This window comes from Salmo salar, chromosome 13 (genome assembly GCF_965601325.2).
Source record: "Salmo salar chromosome 13, fSalSal1, whole genome shotgun sequence".
Classification (NCBI taxonomy): domain Eukaryota; kingdom Metazoa; phylum Chordata; class Actinopteri; order Salmoniformes; family Salmonidae; genus Salmo; species Salmo salar.
The window spans coordinates 42,972,684-42,994,024 of NC_138303.1; the positions used below are offsets into that span (position 1 = coordinate 42,972,684).

Consider the following 21,341-nt stretch of genomic DNA (forward strand, 5'->3'; position numbering starts at 1 on the left):
ACAAAGCCTGCTTTGACATTACAGAACACTCTGGCACCGCACCGCACGTACCGCACCACTCTCTCTCACACACACACACACACACACACACACACACACACACACACACTGGCATCACTAAGGGTGTAGTAATTTCACAGCTACATGAGAAAAGCAATATTGACAAAATAGCAGCTCTGCCATTTTTTAAACATCATTCATCTAAGACATGAAACTCTATAGGCCTTCATATAAAGAGCTGCTTTTAGAATGATTGGGTAAATATTTGATGTGTGATATGAGCGAGTGAGTGTCAGTAACTGTAGGGAATGTCTTCGGGCGTCCCGTTGTGGCTATGCAGGTGTTCTTCAATTATTGTGATGTGGTGGTTTTGCCTACCTCAGTTGAAGGTCGGGATTCAATCAAAGGCACGTTTTAGCCAATCACATTGAACTTGACTTTTAAAGGCAATTTACATTTGAGCCGACGTCCGCAGCGATCCCCGCGAGTACCGTGAAATTGCCTTAAAAAGGTGCATTGCCTGTAGTCTACAATGCTCCTCTGATTGAATCCTGACCTAAGTCAGAGGGTCTGCTAAATGACTCAAATGTGAACGTAAACAGCAGTGAATCTGAATCTCTTTTTGGCGCCCCCCTGTGGCTGTGTGGCAGGTGTTCTTCGCACGGAACGGGAAGCTGATGGGTCGCCGTGAGGTGGTGGTGCCCCCAGGGGGGTTCTACCCCACCGTGGGGATGCTGAGCAGCGGAGAAAAGATCAAGGTGGACCTGCACCCCCTCAGTGGATGAACCTGACCAACCTGCTTCCTCTTAGTGGATAAGATGAGTCCAGAAACCGAACACTGCACCCTGTCATCGCCTGAGCAGTGACCACATCAAGCCTTGCTGGGGATCAGCGTAGTGAAACGTACCATTTATTTGATCTCTGCAAACGTCTGGGAAAATGCTGTTAAAAGGCATATTGTGGGCTGTATAGGGTGCTGCCCTGTAACACAACTTGAATAGAATTCCAGCCTTAGTCACAACCATCAGGACTCACTGTGGCAAGCTACCATGAGGTCTACTGTAGGAAGAATATATATATACACTGGTGCAGTGAAATGTGTTGTTTTACAGGGTCAGCAATAATAATTTGGCAAATTAGGGTAAAGTGCCTTGCTCAAGGGAACATCGATTTTTTTTTTCTCACATTGTTGTCTCGGGTATTCGAACCAGCGACTACTAAAACTACCATCAGGACTCACTGTGGCAACACTACCATCAGGATTCACTGTGCCAAAACTACCATCAGGACTCACTGTGGCTAAACTAAAGGCTTAGCCTAAGACAGAGTTGTTGGATAATTATGTGCAATTTGTTGTTTCATCATTTTTCATCAAACCACATTTTTTCCCCTGTCAAAGCAAATAGTCAGTCCTGCCTGGTCCTGGACTCTGAAACAGTGGAGCCCCTAAAATGTCTCCCATGAGGTCTACTGGCACACTTTATTTCATTTGTCATGGCCCCAAACATAGCAGTGCATGTCCAACAGAGTCCGAGAGCCTGCTGGCAGTTGATGTTATAGGCACTAGTGAGTGATTAGTGCTCTCCTGTGAGCACTGGAAGTTGCTTCCCAAATGGCACCCTATCCCTAATATAGTGCACTACTTATGACTAGTGCCCTATTTGCCCTGGACAAAAAAATTATGCACTATATAGGGAATAGGGTGACATTTGGGACGCCGGTAGATTCTGTGTGACTGAGTGAGTAGTGCCCTCCTGTGAGTGCTCACTAACCTGCCTCCTGGAGCTGAGCTGAGCTTGCTAGGCCCCAGATCTGTTAGTGCTTTATAGCCAACTCTTATGGTCATTGTCATGCCAAACATGTACACACAGATTTGGGACCAGGCTAGAGCTGGGCTAGGTGGGAGTAAAAATGATATTCTCCATATCACATGGATGGCATCCTGGTATCAAGAAACCCCTTATCAAAGATGGGAAATTATGGAAATGTGTGAATATACACTACATGGTATGTGGACAAAAGTATATGGACAGCCGTTCAAATGAGTGGATTTGACTATTTCAGCCAGAACCGTTGCTGACAGGTGTACACAATCGAGCCAGCTTCCAACTTTGTGGCAACAGTTTGGGGAAGGCCCTTTCCTGTTTCAACATGTCAATGCCCCCGTGCACAAAGCAAGGTCCATACATAAATGGTTTGTCGAGATCTGTGTGGAAGAACTTGACTGGCCTGCACAAAGCCCTGACCTCAATCCCATCGAACACCTTTGGGATGAATTGGAACGCATACTGCGAGCCAGGCCTAATCGCCCAACATCAGTACCCGACCTCACTAATGCTCTTGTGGCTGAATGGATGCAAGTCCCCTCAGCAAAGTTCCAACATCTAGTGGAAAGCCTTCCCAGAAGAGTGGAGGCCATTATAGCATATTAATGCCAATGATTTTAGAATGTGTTCGACGAGCAGGTGTCCATATACTTTTGGCCATGTAGTGTATGTATAAATTCTATATCCTATATGTTTGACAGTATAGATTTATAATCTCCTATATATTTCCCTAGATTTCTCTCTACATGGAATTCTATAACTGAAGACGTGGGAGAGAGACTGTTGGCTTTTTGTAATGGGGGGATGGGTGGTGAGGGTTTAGTTAAAAATCCAAAGTACTTTTTAAGTGTACTCTATCCACTCCCAATGTAATTTACAAGCGGTTTCTTTTTGCCTAATTATATGTTTCGATTCATTTTTCATGAACATATCTTCATTGCAATCAAAGCAGATGAACATATTTTGGTTGAGGATAGTAGATCAACTGCACACGAGATTATCAATATGCTGACAATGTCTTCTGCAACAGTATGCTTTTGTCACAAGCGCGTTAGAAATGGTTGAGTCGACTGGTGTCTGTAGTACACAGTAGAGCCAGCAGAGTGCGATCAGCATGCTGTTCAGCCCAATCTAAGAGGAATGTTTGTTTGTGGTCCCAAATGGCACCCTATTCCCTACGTAATGCACAATTATTATTATTTTTTTACCAGGGCCTACTGGTCAAAAGTAGTGCAATATGTGGGGAATAGGGTGCCATTTTTGACTGAGTCTTGTCTAAATGTATACAGAGGAAGAGACGGAGCGCTTGTCATTTGTTCAGAAGGTTTAAGACACTTGTTCCGATCTCTGCCAAGTGTTTAAGGTTTGGCAGCTTTTGTGTCTTATGTGCCCCATGATCCAAATGGATTCTGATCAATCTGCCATATTGCATTTCTATTTGTATGATTTAACTCGCCATGAGATATTTCTGTGTGCATCCCAAATGGCAACGTATTCCCTATATAGCGCACTACTTTCGACCAGAGCACTATAGTCCCTGGTCAAAAGTAGTGCACTATAAAGGGAATAGGGTGCCATTTGGGACACTGTCACCTGAAAGTGCCTCATTCCCTTGATATTGACACAATCCCACACAGCAAGCACCTCTGTAGTTACCGTTCAGGCATCATGAAGACCATAGACATGCTTATTCATAGATGACATAGAAGCACCAGAAAGAAGGCTGTACTTGTATCTCAATTAGGGTTGCAAAATTGTAACTTTCCAATAATTCTCAGGTTTTCCAGAAATCGTGGTTGGAGGATTCTGGATGTCCTGCGAGCCTTCCCTGTAGCTCAGTTGGTAGAGCATGGTGTTTGCAACGCCAGGGTTGTGGGTTCGATTCCCACGGGGGGCCAGCACAGAAAAAAAAAAAAAAAATTGTATGAAATGAAATGTATGCATTCACTACTGTAAGTCGCTCTGGATAAGAGCGTCTGCTAAATGACTAAAATGTAAATGTATTCCCTCCTGAATCTTCCAGACAGGATTGATGGAAAACCTGGGAATTTTGGGGAAATTGTCAGAATTTGGCAACCATGATCTCAATGTAAATGTTAGCACCTTGCCTACTTCCAGGAAGGCTGTCTTACTAATTAATATATGCATCAAAAGGTAGTTATTTCCATACTACAATTGTTTGACTTTCATTGTTTAATATACAGTACCAGTCAAAAGTTGACACACCTACTCATTCCAGGGTTTCTTTATTTTTACTATTTTCTACATTGTAGAATAAAGACTTAAAAACTATGAAATAACACATATGCAAAAATCATGTAATAACCAAAAAAGTGTTAAACAAATCAAAATATATTTTATATTTGAGGTTCTTCAAAGTAGCCACTCTTTGCCTTGATGACAGCTTTGTACACTCTTGGCATTCTCTCAACCAGCTTCATGAGGCAGTCACCTGGAATGCATTTCAATTAACAGGTGAGCCTTGATAAAAGTTAATTTGTGGAATTTCTTTCCTTCTTAATGCGTTTGAGCCAATCAGTTGTCTTGTGACAAGGTAGGGGTGGTACACAGAAGATAGCCCTATTTCGTAAAAGACCAAGTCCATATTATGGCAAGAACAGAACAAATAAGCAAAGAGAAATGACAGTTTCTTCAAGTGCAGTCGCAAAAACCATCAAGCGCTATGATGAAACTGGCTCTCATGAGGACCACCACAGGAATGGAAGACCCAGAGTTACCTCTGCTGCAGAGGATAAGTTCATTAGTTACCATCCTCAAATTGCAGCCCAAATAAATGCTTCACAGAATTCAAGTAATAGACACATCTCAACATCAACTGTTCAGAGGAGACTGTGTGAATCAGGCCTTCAAGGTCGAATTGCTGCAAAGAAACCAGTACTAAAGGACACCAATCAGAAGAAGAGACTTGCTTGGGCCAAGAAATACGAGCAATGGACATTAGACTGGTAGAAATCTGTCCTTGGTCTGATAAGTCCTTGAGACGCAGAGTAGGTCAACAGATGATCTCCGCATGTGTGGTTCCCACGTGAAGCATGGAGGAGGTGCTTTGCTGGTGACACTGATTTATTTAGAATTCAATGAACACTTAAGCAGCATGGCTACCACAGCATTCTGCAGCAATACATCATCCCATCTGGTCTGTGCTTAGTGGGACTATCATTTGTTTTTCAACAGGACAATGACCCACACACCTCCAGGCTGTGTAAGGGCTATTTGACCAAAAAGGTGAGTGATGGAGTGCTGCATCAGATGACCTGGCCTCCGCTATCACTCAACCTCAACCCAATTGAGATGGTTTGGGATGAGTTGGACCGCAGAGTGAAGGAAAAGCAGCCTACAAGTGCTCAGCATGTGGGAACTCCTTCAAGACGGTTGGAAAAGCATTCCAGGTGAAGCTGGTTGAGAGAATGCCAAGAGTGTGCAAAGCTGTCCTAATGGCAGAGGGTGGCTACTTTGAAGAATCTGAAATATATAAAATATATTTTGATTTGTTTAACACTTTTTGGGTTAGTACATAATTCCATGTGTGTAATTTCATAGTTTGTCTTCTGTTATTCTACAATGTAGTGAAGTCAAAATAAAGGAAAACCCTTGAATGAGTAGGTGTCCAAACTAGAATGAGACTAGAGGTCACAGAATATTTTGTGTGCATCCTTTTTTTTTTATTCATACAAACAATGATAACAAGCAGAATGAATATGGTGAAAACCCATCCTGTCCTTTCAGCTGAGCTCTCCTGCTGTTCTGGTCAAACAATCCACCTTAAAAACATTCATCGGACTCTAAATACAGACTCATATGTCTCATTCACTGGGTTCAGTTGGTATCATCAGCATTCGTTTGTTTTTTACTGTGCCATCATCCAGACAAACCCAGAGCTAAGGTAGAATGGACAGACATAAATGATCACAATGGGTAGTTTTAGATAATGGAATATTTTAAAATTAGCGTTGAATGAATGATACACAAACATAAGACTGATCTGTGCTTCAATAAATCTATATTCTGGAAAACTAACAATGTAGATATTCTGAGGACTTGCACACTTCAATTGAGGTGATAGTTCAGAGGCACAAATAGAGCTCAGAGAGAGTATAACACCTGACATCGCACCAAACGCAGCCAGATAGACACTGTTCCTTAGTAACAGGGAAATTAAGAGAGGGGAGGAAGTTAACAGTCAGTGTGGTGATAATGGCTGATCGTTTTCATGGCATAAAAAACGCCAATCCAGTCTCTTTCAGTCCTCATCTTCCTCATAGTAGCGGTTCCTCTTAATCATCTCCTCTACAGACACGGCCTCCTCGTCGTTCCGGAAGCCCACATCCTGAGACGGGCGGTTGGTCTTGGACCTCGGCTCGGCAATCTCTGACGAGGCAGTCTGGCAGTTTTGAGAAGGTAACCCTTCCCCCTCTTTTCCTGCTCCCTCTTCTTCTCCCTCCAGCTTTTCCTCTTCTTCCTCCCCGTCATTCTTTGCTCCCTGTTCATGGTTTGCTTCTAGTAATTCGTGGTGGTCTTTCAGACGTGCGACTCTCCCCTCCATCCCCTCGTCCTCAGAGCTGGTGTGGATGTCCACGTAGCTGTCGTCAGAAGGTGTGTGGTAGTCCGGTGACAGGCTGTTTGGTTGTTCCTGGTCCTCCATGCCTTGTTCCTCAGGGCTACAGGCCAGTTCAGGCTCACCGTCCTCGAATGAGCTCCTCCTCTCCAGTGGCTCAGGATTGGCTGTCTGACTGGCAGCAGGAGCGGGAGCATGGGAGGACATGGCCAATGAGAAGGGTCGGCTACGCTCCTTGAGGGAGGCGCTCCTGCAGAGGGTAGAGCGTACGGTGGACTCTGGGCTCTGGTCGGTGAAGGCTGAGTCATCCTCTGGGGGCCACTTAGCACGGGATTGTTTCCCAGCGGAGCTCCCGTCTGAGGTGGGGCTGGCCCCAATGTTGCCCCCCTCTCCGTCTCCTTCAGTGCGGGGGGGCCAGGAGATCTTCAGCCGACGTGTTTCCACTGGCTTGTCCTTCTCTGCTGAGCTCTGGGCGCGGGTCTCCAGGGAGGCCGTCACCACGTTGACCTTGGCCAGTGGAGACTCCTCTACCGCTGGGCTGATCAACAGCGTGCCAGTAGAGGCGCACTTCTTCAGCTTGTCTTTGGAGAAGGAGGTGGCCTTGGTAGTCGTCTCTGTCCTGGGTTCCTCCCCAGCCCCACTCTCTCCTTTGGTCTCCCACAGCTCCTTGTGAGGGCGCAGGCCAAAGCCCTCGTCGTAGTTGCCCTTGGCCTTGAACAGCTGGCAGAAGTGAGGCTTGCAGTAGACGTGGCTGTGCAGAGAGGCGTAGGTCCCCAGGCTGGCCAGCAGGGGGAGACAAATACAACCTATTGACAAATATTTGTTTCTAATCTTGCAGCATAAACCCTGATCCTTAACTCTAGAGGAACAACACTGTGGACCTAAAGACAATATCAATTCCACTAATAGTGAGATGAACAGATGTTTTAACAAATAAACAATTCCTTGCTGCATGGTGTCTGCCCCATCCTATCCCCTCACCTGAGTTTGGTGTTGCAGTGGGAGCACCTGAAACAGGTGTTGTGGTAGACCTTTTGGTTGGCTACCAGACGCTCTAAAGGGTAGACTGTCTTCTGACATGACACACAACTCTCCCGTGCAGGCAAGCAGAAGCTCTGTACACACACAAAATAAAGAGAGGCATTCAAGACACGTTAGGAGAGGGAATGGTTGGTTTGGCGATTGCTCTGAGACAAATACAGAAAAGGGACTGTTGAATTCACCCTGGAGGTCTTGGGCTGAGCTTGGTCCTTCTGAGTCGAGGATACAGAGGAGGTGCCGGTACTGGAGCCTGCTGTGATGAGACTAAAATCAGTAATGGCACACACTGGACACCAGAGGGAGCTGTTTATGAATATACTGACCTAATGTTCACAAGCTGAAACCTATAGAGTAGACAAATAATGACAGACAAGAATATACTGTAGATCTGGTGAAATGCAGTGGAGCACCAAATCAGTTACCATTGCTTTCTGTGGAAGAGGCTTTCCTACTGTTGGGCTCTGAGTCCGGACCCTGAGAGGAGAGGGAGAGGTGGTGATTTAGAAGTGTTTCTCTCTCTCACATACACACACACGAGAACACAATCCCTCACCGTGTCCACACTGCCTGGGGGTACATTCTCCTTCTGTTTGCTGCAGAGGTCAGAGTCCAGCTGATCACTCTGTCAGAGAGAGAAAAACAGGGACATGTTTTAGAGTTGGGATAAGTGGTGCAGCGGTCTAAGGCACTGCATCTCAGTGCTAGAGGCGTCGCTACAGACCCTGGTTCGATTCCAGGTTGTATCACAACCGACCGTGATTGGGAGTCCCATAGGGCGGCGCACAATTGGCCCAGCGTCTTTAGGGTTAGGCTGGGGTAGGCCGTCATTGTAAATAAGAATTTGTTAACTGATTTGCCTGGTTACATTAATAAATAAAATAAAAGTAACCCGCAACTGACAGCTTCTGGTCGGGATGGGCCTGAAGTTCTCACTTTGGGGTCAAGTTCTAGCCTGATCCAAGACCACCGCTGCGCTCTCATTTCTCGAACAGAATCTAAGCTCGCAAGACTTCAGGATCGTTATACCTTACGAGGCTAGTCAAGTTCAGTCAGGTTTAAGAAGTGCGACCATGGACATGGTGGTCAGTCTTACATGATCTCCCATGGCAGGCAGGCAGTGAAGCAGAGTATGGGACAGGCTTAAAGGACAGGTACTCACGCTGACTGAGGAGGATAACACCTCTGTTTTAGACACAGCAGCCTGGTACATGGCCATCCTGTCCCTCAGGGGCATGGACTCTATGCTCCCTGCATCTAGAAGACCGACAGAGAGAAGCACAGGTTACACACACACACACCTCTCATAAGCTATGGAGACGACAGTACAGGCGATCCATTCAGCACAATGCAGACTGTGTGGGTCATGGGATGCGTCCCAAGTGGCACCCTATTCCCTATCTAGTGCACTTCTTTTTTTATTTTCTTTTTACCGGAACCTATGGGCTTTGGTCAACAGTAGTGCACTATATAGGGAATAGGATGCTATTTGGGACGCGCCCATGGTGTTTGTCAGGCTGCGACGGGAACACAGGGTCACAGGGGGAATAGAAGGGAAAAGCCCTCTTCCCGTAACTATCATTCTTCCTGTAATCAGACATTGTGCTGATCATGGCACTTTAGGAAGGAGCCATCTACAGTCACTGACCCAGTACATTTACAGGAAGGAAGTAGTATGGACAACTTACGTATGCTTAGTGTGTCTGTACGCCTCTCTATCCTAGTGAAACAATATGTCCATCCTCGTGGAGAACAGTAGACCTGCTTTTAACTCTGGTGTCTGAGCGAGCAAGAGAGAGAGAGAGAGCTCTGTCAGCGTAATAGTACCTCCAAGTAGCTGATCCATGTTGTCAGTGATGCCTCCGGTCCCTCCAATCCTCACAGGCTCTCTGGACACCTGGAAACACAGAACCAAGCCACGCTATCAGGACGGTATATTCCATTATGGTAGCCTTTACATTGTAGATTGAGCAGACTCTGAACATCCAGAATAAGGCCAGCAGCACTTGCCTCGTGCTTTGCATACAGAACCATATGATGCTCACGTTGCTGAAACTAAATTTTAGGCAGGGGAGAACCAGGGCCATCCATCAGACAGCTCTGAGCCCAGTGCTCTGACGGTGAGAAGAGGAGAAGAGTGGTGAAGAGAGATCAGAAGGAACTAGCTGAGAGAGGCGGAGAGGAGGTGTGGCAGCCTGTCAGGGAGTCAGCAGTATCAGCCTGGCTTGTTGTCCAGCCTCCGTCCCAGCTGTCTGCCTCTCATGCTCAGCCCAGCCCTCCTCTACTCTAATCCCCTTGTGAGCTAGGACACCCCAGTCTGTCTTCCTGTCCACAGTCCCACATCCCCAGTCAACACCAGCATCCGCCAGGAGACTCACCAGTCACCCTCCCGCCTGACACATGGCACAGCTCATTCTGAACAGAGCTGAAGACGAGACAGAGTGGCTGCATGCTTTTCAACCAACTTTTCAACTCTCGTTTCAGTGATCAGGCCATTGGTGAGAGAAGGATTTCGTAGAGCCAAAGGTCAGTGGTAAAAGCCGAGGGGAGAAGACATGCTGTTCTTGGCACACCTGTAATAGCAGAGACTCAAGTTAAGCCTGGCTTCACCTGGCCTCTACCCGCTCAATGCCAGATCAGCCTATGGATGAGCCCCAAATGTTGCCGTATTGCCTATAATATAGGGCACTACTTTTCACCAGGGCAAAGAGGACTCTGGTCAAAAGTAGTGCACTGTGTAGGGAATAGGGTGCCATTTGGAACGCACACGGTCTCCTGCCTCCTATCCGTCTGTACCGCTTGTGTCTGTAAGCCGCAGGTGTGATCGGTATCAGAGATTAGAGGAGCAGCAGGGTGCCACAAAGCCCTGGTCGGCTGGGACAACCTTATAATACACAGACAGACCGAGAGAGATGACGAGGCAAAGGGTAGATAAAATCCTGAAATACAAGAACGAGACAGAGCAGTGCTGTTCCGGGGGAAAAGTCTATATAGAATTGTGCATTCGTGGCCGTCTGGATTTTAGATTTGCATTCGCAGAAGGGGGTGATACGTGCTGTTCCATCCTCCAGAGTGGATTAATCTAGGCTCTAGACTCCAGACAGAGCCAGGCAGAGGAAGCCAGACCCCAGATGGACCCCAGGCAGAGAGACCTCTCTCTAACGCAGCCGGAGGCCCCTTCCCAAGCGTGACCACTCTTCAGCCTGATCCCTCTCCTCTCAACCCCTCTCCAGACGGTGGTCACGGTGGGTGCCTCAACAATATGGGGGAGCAGGCAGAGGATGTAAACAAACAAACAGCCAGAAGGCAGCTGTGCTTAGAGAGGGAGGAAGTGATCAGCGGCCCAGACAAAGAGCTCTGACACTAATCCCAGTGACAATTAAAACCCCCGGAGACAGACTGAGGCTCCTCCCTAAAGCCTACCGCCTGCCGGCTGGCTGCCTGGGCTCCAGAACAATAACAAGAAAAAAGGCCAATTCAAATCACTGAGTTGTAGGCTAGGCTACATATAGCACAAAACCACCATTGACAAAAACAAAGTCCTTGAAAAGCCCTATTCACTGACAGACCAGTACTTTCATCAACCATAGTGAAGTCAGTGTATATGCTAGCCCTCCCATCAAAAGATTACATTCACAGCATAATGCGCTATAACCTAATACAAACATACTAATCCAACAACAAGCAATGAAAGCAAACCCCAGATAGTCTCCGCTTTATGTTTCAGAGCCGCAATAATAAAAGTGAGCTCAAGGAGGTCCGAGGTCGAGGGGTTTGAGACCAAACAAAGAAAAAAAAAAAAAATACATATTTACCTCTCGCAAAGCAACGCTAGGAGCTACAGGGAGAAGCGGACCGAAGCACGAGTGGAGGAGAGGAGAAGACTGTTACGCTGGAGTACTCATACCTGTCCTGGAGGAGTTTGGAACATCAACCGCAGCTAACTCAATTGTGTTCATTAGACTGTGGCTCCACTGGACTGGGCTGCCTGACAGAGCAGAGCAGGGACCACGACTGGACTGGTGCCTCCTTCCTTTCTGCCTCGTCACAGTCACACAGAGAGAGAGAGAGAGGAGCAGAGGGGAGGGGAGGCCTTCATGGGGGTATACGGAGGGGAGTGGGGGGCTAAAGAGGGTGTGGGTGACAGGGGGGATGAAGTTGGGTCAATTAAGTGCCTCTCCCTCATGACCGTCTCCTCCAGGGAGAGGGGGAGAAGGAGAAGACCTTTTCTTTGGTAAACCAGAGACCAGGGGAGGAAGAGTTATCTGAGGAGGCTCAGTTGCTCATCTCTAAAACAGTCATGTGCAATGCCTGCCCCATGACATCACCACCCCATGACATCACCACCCCTGGAAGAGAAGCGAGGAGAGAGGCTAGGCCTACAGGCCAAGGAGCAGGGAGCCAGTCAGGGCTGGATGTGGAGGTGTGGGTCGAGGCCAGGGTGTGGGGGTGTGTGGGGAGAGCCCAGGTCACTTCCTGGCTTTCAGCTGGGAGAGAGAAAGCTGCTAATGTGCTTAAGGAAGGAAGGAAGGAAGGTTCAACCAGCTGGGGTGTGGCGAGGCAACTCATTAAGCCGCTACAAAACAATCCTCTGATCTGGTGTCCAGGCGGGTGCCCATGTTCAAAAACCGACTAGTAAACTAGCTTTAGTAAAAAAAAAAATGAAGGTCTGAATCTTGATCAACAATCAACCAAAAACTCGACCTCGTAAGGAAGTTCCATTGAAAGTCTGGCTTTTCATTTCCAACACCTAATATTTCATACAAGCCAGGGAAAATAAACAAAATCTAGACTATTAGCCTAGAGTAAAAAGGTTTAAAAAGGATCCTTTGCTTCAAACGATCTTATCCACTTTTCTATTATCAAAATGGCTGTTAACCTCCAAAGTGAGTGTGAGGAGGAGGAGGACAGTGTTTGTTTTGAAGCCCCCCATCCTACCCTCCTATCTGCCTGAGGGCATGTTTATATCTAGCCCATCTGTAGGAATGTACTGTGAGATGAGAACACTCAGAGCGATGCATGTGACTGGCAGCATGACTAACCCCAGGAGGGCTCTGACCCCTGGAGAACACACAGCACAACATTCTTTACTTCTGGAACAGGAACATTGACAACACACAGACCTGTTGTCTCAACCACAATGCTACATCTTCAGAAAAAAATCATTCTAAACTCTACAATTCATAGGGCTGATTCACAGGGCCTTTCCTTAGCAAACACATCTAAGTCACTGTCACTGCTGGGTGATTTGAAGTCCTGGTCAATCGATCAATAATATAAAGTTTTAGCGGTTATCTTTGGTTTGCAATCTGTAGAGACTATGAGAATAGAAATGTTCTGAACTTTTGTCAAACATCACAGCACAGTTGAAAAATATATGGCAAATAGAAATCAAAACTGGATGGTGTTCAAAGATAGATGGGAGGGGTTGAGTGGAGCTGAAGACTGAGACAAAAAAAAACAAGATAACTAAGGTAAAATATACTGTGTCCATAATGTATATAGGTTCAGAACTTTTGTGAAATGGCAAACAGAAATCAAAACTGGATGGTGTTCAGAGACAGATGGGAGGGGTTGAGGGTAGCTAACGGATGGGATTAAAAACAAACAAAAGATAACTATTGTAAAATACATTGTTTATTCAACTAGGCATGTCCGTAAAATCTATATAGTACGTATAAACTGGAAGTAGAAGCCTAAGTGGTGTTTTCCATTAGTTTACTCCAATTAGGGGAGGGGTGGAAATATAATTTACATAAGTATTCATACCCTTTACTCAGTACTTTGTTGAAGCACCTTTGGCAGCGATTACCGCCTCGAGTCTTGTTGGGTATGACGCTACAAGCTTGGCACACCTGTATTTGGGGAGTTTCTTCCATTCTTCTTTGCAGATCCTCTCAAGCTCTGTCAGGTTGGATGGGGAGCGTTGCTGCACAGCTATTTTCAGGTCTCTCCAGAGATGTTTATCGGGTTCAAGTCCGGGCTCTGGCTGGGCGGCTCAAGGACATTCAAAGACTTGTCCCGAAGCCACACCTGCGTTGTCTTGGCTGTGTTCTTAGGGTCGTTATCCTGTTGGAAGGTGAACCTTCGCCCCCAGTCTGAGGTCCTGAGCGCTCTGGAGCAGGTTTTTTATCAAGGATCTCTCTGCACTTTGCTCCATTCATCTTTCTCTCGATCCTGACTAGTCTCCCAGTCCCTGCTGCTGAAAAAACATCTCCACAGCATGATGCTGCCACCACCATGCTTCAACATAGGGATGGTGCCAGGTTTCCTCAAGATGTGATGCTTGGCACTCAGGCCAAAGAGTTCGATGCTGCAGAAATGTGTTGGTACCCTTCCCCAGATCGTGTAGAAACATCAGGAGGATCATTGGAAACAGGATGCACCTGAGCTCAATATCGAGTCTCGTTGCAAAGGGTCTGAATACTTATGTAAATAAGGTTTTTCAGTTTTATATAAAAACGTGCATGCATTTCGAAAAACCTGTTCACTTTGTTATTATGGGGTATTGTGTGTAGATTGAGATTTGTATTTTATTTAATCCATTTTAGAATAAGGCTGTAACGTAGCAAAATGTGGAAAAAGTGAAGGGGTCTGAATACATTCTGAATGCACTGTATGTATGTTAGTATGTATGCATGTACACTACCATTCAAAAGTTTGGGGTCACTTAGAAATTGAACGGTAGTGTACATACATACACTACTGTTCAAAATATACATACACTACTGTTCAAAATATACATAAACTACCGTTCAAAATATACATACACTACTGTTCAAAATATACATACACTACTGTTCAAAATATACATACACTACCGTTCAAAAGTTATGTACACTGTCGTTCAATTCATGAGACCCCCAACTTTTGAACAGTAGTGTATGTATATTTTGAACAGTAGTGTATGTATATTTTGAACAGTAGTGTATGTATATTTTGAACAGTAGTGTATGTATGTACACTACCGTTCAAAAGTTTGGGGTCACTTAGAAATGTCCTTGTTTTTGAAAGAAAGGCACATTTTTAAGTCACTGTCACAGAGTAGAAGGCCTCACAACACCTGATCAACATGACCACACTGGACTTCTAATACTTAAACAATATACAAGTGTTTCTCCAAAATACATGTGGAAACCACAGATTTGAAGAAACAAACCACTTTGATAATAATAAAAGATTAAACAAACAATGCATTTTGCAGTAGTTCGTCAGCTTTGCTCCTGTTTAGCCATTCTAATTTCTTCTCATTTATGTGGTGGAAAATGGCAGAAAAATTACATATATCCTATTAAAATATTTAGGGGCATGTAGCTTGTAAATCAGTAAGTTTGGACTTACTTTGTTCTGAAGGTTCTCTCCTTTCTCGAACATCATCTTGAGGTTGTTGAGGGGTATGTCGGGCTTCTCACTGGGGACGCAAGGCCCTTCTGCTGCTGCTCCTCCCTCCTGCCTCTCTCTGTCTCTCTGCTGCCGTCTCCTCTCCATACCTGGTCCTGCCTGGTCCTCTGCGGCTGTGGGACTGGTGTTGGGGTCTGGTGAGAGAGGTGGCTGGGCCTGAGTTGCCTGGGGCTGGGTCTGGATCTGGTGCTTGGCGTTAGGATCTGAGGGGAGTAAGCGGCGAGTGTGGGGTAGCGCGGCACAAGGTGTGGCTGACTGGACAGGCTGCTCCCAAAGCTTCTTCAACACACTCAGGTTGCAACTGCGGAAAGTCTGTGGCGATGGCTCCGCAGCCTGGAGGAGGGGGTAAAGATAGTCAGACTGAGATTGTCTAACGGATCATAATCACTGACACGTTCCAGAAGCATCCCATCTGGCTGAATCCATAACTTAGATACTTAAGAGACCAGGATTACTTTTTTTGTTTTGTGTCGTGTAAAATAGAAAAGCTGAGGAATGATATGCGGTAGTAATTACAGGATGAGGGGAGAAAAAAAATACAGATCAGATACCAGTGTTACACCCACATCCAATTGTTTCAGGAGACGAGTTGGTCTCCGATTTCTTCTATAGCTACTAATACAGCTACCGTTCGCATTCAACCTGAGTAGCATCTTTCTACCAGACCTCTCCCTGGTTAACCCAACCTGGCTATGACGACACAGTTTCTCATGCTCATCAAATGACTAGGACCATATGACGAGAACACTTTAAGGGGTTTTTAACACAAGCTTCAATGCTTTCTTTCAAGTAAACAACGGACGCATTGTCCTCTGTTTAGACAACCGTAACAGTAAGATAAGTGGAGCTAAAAGTTTCGCAGACATTTAAATGAATGAGAAATAAGGACCCTAAAAATTCATAGTTTTCCCTTCACTACCGTCTGTCTCCTTTTGTCAAAGAAAAATAGTAAAAACCTTGGAAAGCCCGGTAACCTGGAGATCCAGTTGGCTCTGTGTCTGTTGGGTAGAAATGATAAAAACTCTCCCAGATGTGAGCTTCTAGAAAATATCTGCATGAAGGAGCTAGCTAGCCCACCCCTCTACGCCAGGAGAGAGTGAGAGAAACACAGAGAGGGGAGGAGGGAGAGAAATAGAGAAACAGAGTGGAAGAGAAAGGGAGGAACATAGAAAGAGATGAAGAGAAAGGAAAGAAAGAGGATGAGTAAGAGAAAGCGAGAAAAAAACAGAAAAGGTCAATTGAAAGAAGGGGAAAATCCCAAAAACGAGTAAGCAGGAAATTGTCATTTTTTGAGAAATGAACTGTTTGAGGACAGAGACCAGCAGGATGTCCCCCTCCACAAACTGTGAAGACTAACACATTTTCTTATGTTAAGTTCTTCTGCTAACAGTGACAATGTACATAATTGTAGCAACAACAACAACAAAAAAATCCCACTAAATGCCTTGAAAGTACCTTGAAATGACTAAATTCTACCTAGGCCAACGCCCAGAACATGCACCCTATAAATCAGTGATTGAATTGGGCTCGGCCCTGTTCTAAGGCTTTAATACCTGGTACCTCTTATTGAATATAGGCTTCAAAATATTAACAGTACCGTCCTGCATCCAAACAATACTTCAAGCCTTGCTCACAATACAATACAACAGCTGACAGTCGACTTATTCCAGACTCAGACACATACCTGGGATTGAAAAAGCTTAATGAAAATAACTAAATTCCCTGCTGTCTGTTTATATCCCCTCAGGTGACATTCCCGGGCCCAGCCAACAGACCTCTAGGAAGAGTGTCTGTATTGCCCAGGTGGGATCTGGCATTACATTGTAGTCCTTCATGCCTGTGAAGTGTGTGACCACCCAGTGTTAATTGATCAGGTCTGTAACAGAAGCGTAGACGTGATGCGAGGTACTGGGAGCGACAGAGGTTATCTACATTCAGATTAAAAGTCTCTGAAGAAGGATTAAAGCTTTACTAGTGTATCCTTCAAGTGCAATATGTGGACAGGCATGACTGTGCGTGTTTAGGCCTGAGAGAGAAATAGGTTCATCCCAATATCTCTAGCTTTGTTAGATATTAGTCCCTTCAACCTTGACTGGGTACTTACGGCTTTCTTCCTCTCCAAGTTGGCTTCCTCTGCAGCCAGTTGGTACCTTGGAAGAGGATGGAGGGGGTTGTGAGAATAGGGTTACATAACGGATCAATTGGATCTCAGAAGTTTTGGGCTGTATCATGGCTTAGCCAGTGCTGTTTCCACATTTGGCTAGACAAACTGGTAAAACTCTAGCCTGGTCCCAGATCTGTTTGTGCTCTTGCCTACTCCATGACAATGAGTTGGCATGATAGCACAAGCAGACTGGCACAATTAAATCCAGTTTCAAATTATTGCTGGTGTAATTGTCTTATCTGGTACTGATCCAGCAGACATGGTGAGGACAGAGAGTGGGGGGGGAGTGTGTGATCTAATGCTATGGTTTCAAGCGGCTGAATGGACTGGGATGGAAAAAGCTATCTGGTCTGTAGGAGAAGGAGAGATAAACGTAACACTGAAGTGAGTATTTGCGTTTCTACCTTGGAACAAGTACGAGGGTACATGTGAAGAGTCATCATAGAGCAAGAAGTGAAAGTGAGTAACAGTTAAGGTGAATGAGAGCGATACTACCACAGACCGAAGGGGTAACCCAGACACGTGACTGGAGCTATAAAGCTGAAGCATAATGGTAGTGAGAGGAAGTCCGGTCCCGGGTAGTGGGAGAGAATGGATCTAGGTGAAACTGGGCTGACATTCTGCTCGTTTTTTTAATCGATGAAACATCTCTGATCTCAATACAGTTTTCTGTTCCCAAAACTAGAATCTGTTACGAACACAGTGCCCTAAGTTTTATAGACTTGACGCTTTGCCAAAGTTTTTTGGGGTTAAATTGTGTTGTTTAGAAGGAGTGGAAGGTTCAAATGAGTTTGTGCACACTTCACGAAGGAGGCGTTCCCTAACAGAAATATGCAAATACATACTACAACGAGCAGATAGGATCTCGCTCGCGCATGCTTAGCCCGACTCCTTGTTTATTCTGCCCACTATCCTTAATTTGCTCCCACTGTAAACGACACATATGAACTATCTTGAGTTAGTTAGAAATATATTTGAATCTACTGTACGCCACTTACTTCGAGAAGCGCTCAGCGATGGCATTGTTCTTTCCTCTGGTGCCGACTATGGACAATTCCGTCGCTGTGACTCTTAGGGACTGGGAGGCCCACTGTCTGCGACTGAACGGAGCGACGGCCATCTCGGTTGTTCTCAGGGGAAAACTGCTCTAGCTGGCTGGATAGGAAGAAACAAATATAGGATATTACATTTACCTCACAATTAAAGGAACAAAAATAAGATTCTACCCTAGACAATCATACTCCTCGTATCTCAGCATGTGTGAGGAGACTATGTGCGTAAGCCATAGGTCTATGGTATGAGTAGTCTGCAGTGAGCGACAGTAGGCGACTATTGTGTAAGATGACTCATGGTTCCTGTGGATGAATAAATCAGAAAGGAGTAAGGCACTAGCCAGCACACAGCAGCTACTCATCCAACTCAGGCCTCATTGAGACACTGAACTCATGAACTTGAAGCTACTACACACAGCATACACAGGCCTTGCCTGGTCATCTTTCTCAGTGTCATACAGAGACAGTGACGTGTCCACTTGTTTCCTGGGACGTCACACAGACTTTCTGTCTGGAAGCCAGGGCAAGCAGATACATGCAGATACATGCATTCACTCTCAGCCTTGCTGTTATACAGTATGCACTTTCATTTCAACTGTCACTTCAGAATTACACATGGTTCACAGTACAAAAACAATTAGCCAATGTTGAGGATTCTAGTTAGGAAATAGCCTCTAGGGTTCTGTACAGTTTAATGAGCTAACATATACTGTACTGTCAAACTAGCCTATTGGTTTAAATTTCCTTTTTAAACAGATATGGTAAGACAGGACAGGTAGACCTAGACTATACTTTTCCTTGGTAATGATAAATATGAGACACCACATCCACCACCAGCAGATAAACCACCATTATTATGAATAACATTAATAATAGTGAAGTCCCCATTTAGCAGGTTGGCATTAATCCAAATATGCTGCTCTGGAATATAGGCAAGCCTTAAAGGCCCAGTGCAGTCAAAAACTTGGTTTCCTGTGTTTTATATACAGTATATTTCCAAACTATGAAGTTGGAATAATACTGTGAAAAAATATAATAATGCCCTTTTAGTGTAAGAGCTGTTTGAAAAGAAACCCTGAAATTTCAGCCTGTTTTGGTGGGATGGAGTTTTGGCCTACCTGGTGACATCACCAGGCAGTAAATTAGTTAATAGACCAATAAGAAAGAGAGTTTCAAACCTCTCTGCCAATAACAGCTAGTTATCAGTTTTCCCCTCCCACTCAAACTACTCCCAGACAGTCCTAGAAAGATTATTTACTAATAAGTTATTTGTTTCTTTTAGACCATTTTAATTGAAAATAATCACAGTAAGGTACTTAATTATTACCCATAAATTATTTGATATTTAGATTAAAACGGCTGCATTGGACCTTTAACACTTTCTCTATTTCTTTGTCCACTGATCAAACACCACACACATCAAATCAAAATATCACCTCAGCTAACACATTTTGGAAATTGCCAGCAGCATATGACTGACTACAATCAAATATTTAACTAATAGGAAATGACTTGAACACAAAGAGCAAAAGACTAAAAAGATTACAGCCAAATTAGGCATCCAACTTTCAAATCAGTATTTCCAGAAAGATGTCTAAGTACTAGGATAAGCCTTTCTACACAAAATATTTTTTTAAAATCATCACCTCAACCCCCATAGAAAGCTCAGGCACGTTACATACCTTCAAGTTTTTCTTATCACTCCTCTCTTATTTCTTGATGCTTGTTTCAACCTCCCTCTTTTCCTTCTCAGTAACACTTTGCTGTCTGGCACTGCTGTGTGCTGTGCTCATGGAAGTATGTGTGCTTGGGATAATGGGAGGGGGCAAATCAACACCATGAGACTCTTTCCAACCAATAACATAGCAGCATTTACTTCTACCTGGCAGGTACAGTACAAGCTGCCCTTCCCATCCAAACCACTGTGTTCCCCAGAGAGAATCTGAAAGCAAAAAAGGTGGGTACATACAGTATAGACTACACCTCCTTACAGTATGACATACGAGGAAGCATCCCACTCAATTCCTGGAAGTGAAGCAAACCACCCTTCTCATGAGGTCAAAGGCTGAGAGGATGTGAGTCATTCACAATCCAGACAACTCCACTGACTGACTGAGTGTGTGTGTGTGTGTGTGTGTGTGTGTGTGTGTGTGTGTGTGTGTGTGTGTGTGTGTGTGTGTGTGTTCAAAAGACGAGACTTCTTATCACTATGTCAAACCCATGTTATCATCCCTCTTCAACTCCTTAAAAGGTCTGTATGTTTATCTGTCTTCCGGCCATTCTGTCTATCAATAAACCCATACCAGAACAATCCTCTATACCTTGTTGTACCTAGTCTAAGATGTTTAAGACACTGTTATTGTGCCCTCTAATTTACCATTTGGTTAAACAGGACTGCTAAGCTTCAGATGGTGTGGCACCAGGGTCTAGTCTAGATCAGTGACACATCACTACAGTCTAATCCAAACCACATGATTTCTCTGTGTGTGTAGGAAATGGCTCTGTGTCTGTAGAATTGAACGTAACCTGACACATAGCTATGTCTATGGCAGACAGTATTTTGAGAATACAAAGTTGTGTAACAGCCAAAACCCAGTGTGGATCAGATTCAGGATTAATCACTCTCTTTGGAGCAAAGTTAATACAATTTTGTGATTTTCTATTAGTTTTTACATTTTGATTTGAAATTCAGTTTAGTTTCATTTATTTTTTCAGACTTGATTTACTCGTTTTTATTCAGTTTCAGTTTGATAAAAACATTTCTATTGAGTTTTGATATGATTTAGTTTTACTCTTAGTGTTAGGGAATAAAAGTAGGGTTATGCATGGGAGGCTAAGAGCCATTTATGTGGTGTAGGCCTATAGCAGGGGTACTCCAGTACTATTTGAGATGGTCTGTCACACAAATGTCCTAGGTGGCAAATGTCTGGATGGATGTTGGCATTTATCGGCGTAGTAACAAACCCCCAACTCGCAACCCATGCGACACCAAACTGTTCACACACTTCTTGTTGGCACAGAGAAAAATGTGCAGTTTTAAATCTCCTTTTCTGCGATTCTACGTTATTCCATGAGCGAGCAGAAAATGTAGCAGTTTTAAATCTCATTTCCTGCAATTCTACCATTTGTAGATCAGTGATTCTCAAGCTGATCTTCTCCAACAGACTCAATCCCTGATCATCTGAGGTTATAAAAATGGGGCAATTGTGACAGTTAAAGGGGAGAGACTGAATTCAACCAGAAAAACATATTTTGAACAAAAGAGCATGCCAATACCCCGCTGG

The 21,341-nt window shown here is 44.7% G+C and overlaps 2 protein-coding genes across 6 annotated transcripts in view; one reads left to right on the plus strand and one right to left on the minus strand.

Moving 5' to 3' along the window:
* The window catches only part of spryd3 (SPRY domain containing 3), a 91,690-nt gene extending 86,056 nt beyond the window's left edge, over window positions 1–5,634 (plus strand). For all 3 annotated transcript variants that reach the window (XM_014135940.3, XM_014135942.3, XM_014135943.3), the window contains one exon: window positions 651–5,634. In XM_014135940.3, the coding sequence (XP_013991415.1) occupies window positions 651–785 (135 nt within the window). In that variant the 3' untranslated portion in view covers window positions 786–5,634. The remainder of the gene's footprint in view (window positions 1–650) is intronic.
* On the minus strand, window positions 5,488–19,995 carry LOC106567074 (LIM domain and actin-binding protein 1). 3 transcript variants are annotated; one of them, XM_014135939.3, is made up of 11 exons: window positions 19,740–19,995; window positions 18,004–18,160; window positions 16,946–16,991; window positions 14,782–15,174; window positions 9,268–9,337; window positions 8,603–8,697; window positions 7,997–8,065; window positions 7,866–7,917; window positions 7,626–7,693; window positions 7,384–7,517; window positions 5,488–7,180 (listed from the first exon to the last, which is right to left on the minus strand). In XM_014135939.3, the coding sequence occupies exons 2-11, from the start codon at window positions 18,123–18,125 to the stop codon at window positions 6,088–6,090; spliced, it is 2,142 nt and encodes a 713-aa protein (XP_013991414.1). In that variant the 5' UTR covers window positions 18,126–18,160; window positions 19,740–19,995; the 3' UTR covers window positions 5,488–6,087. The 3 variants fall into 3 exon arrangements, with proteins under 3 accessions (XP_013991414.1, XP_013991413.1, XP_045549236.1); XM_014135938.3 differs by having other exon boundaries at window positions 7,626–7,696; window positions 19,740–19,994; XM_045693280.2 differs by lacking the exons at window positions 16,946–16,991; window positions 18,004–18,160; window positions 19,740–19,995 and adding an exon at window positions 15,798–16,902 and having other exon boundaries at window positions 7,626–7,696.
* Between the last annotated feature and the right edge of the window lie 1,346 nt (window positions 19,996–21,341).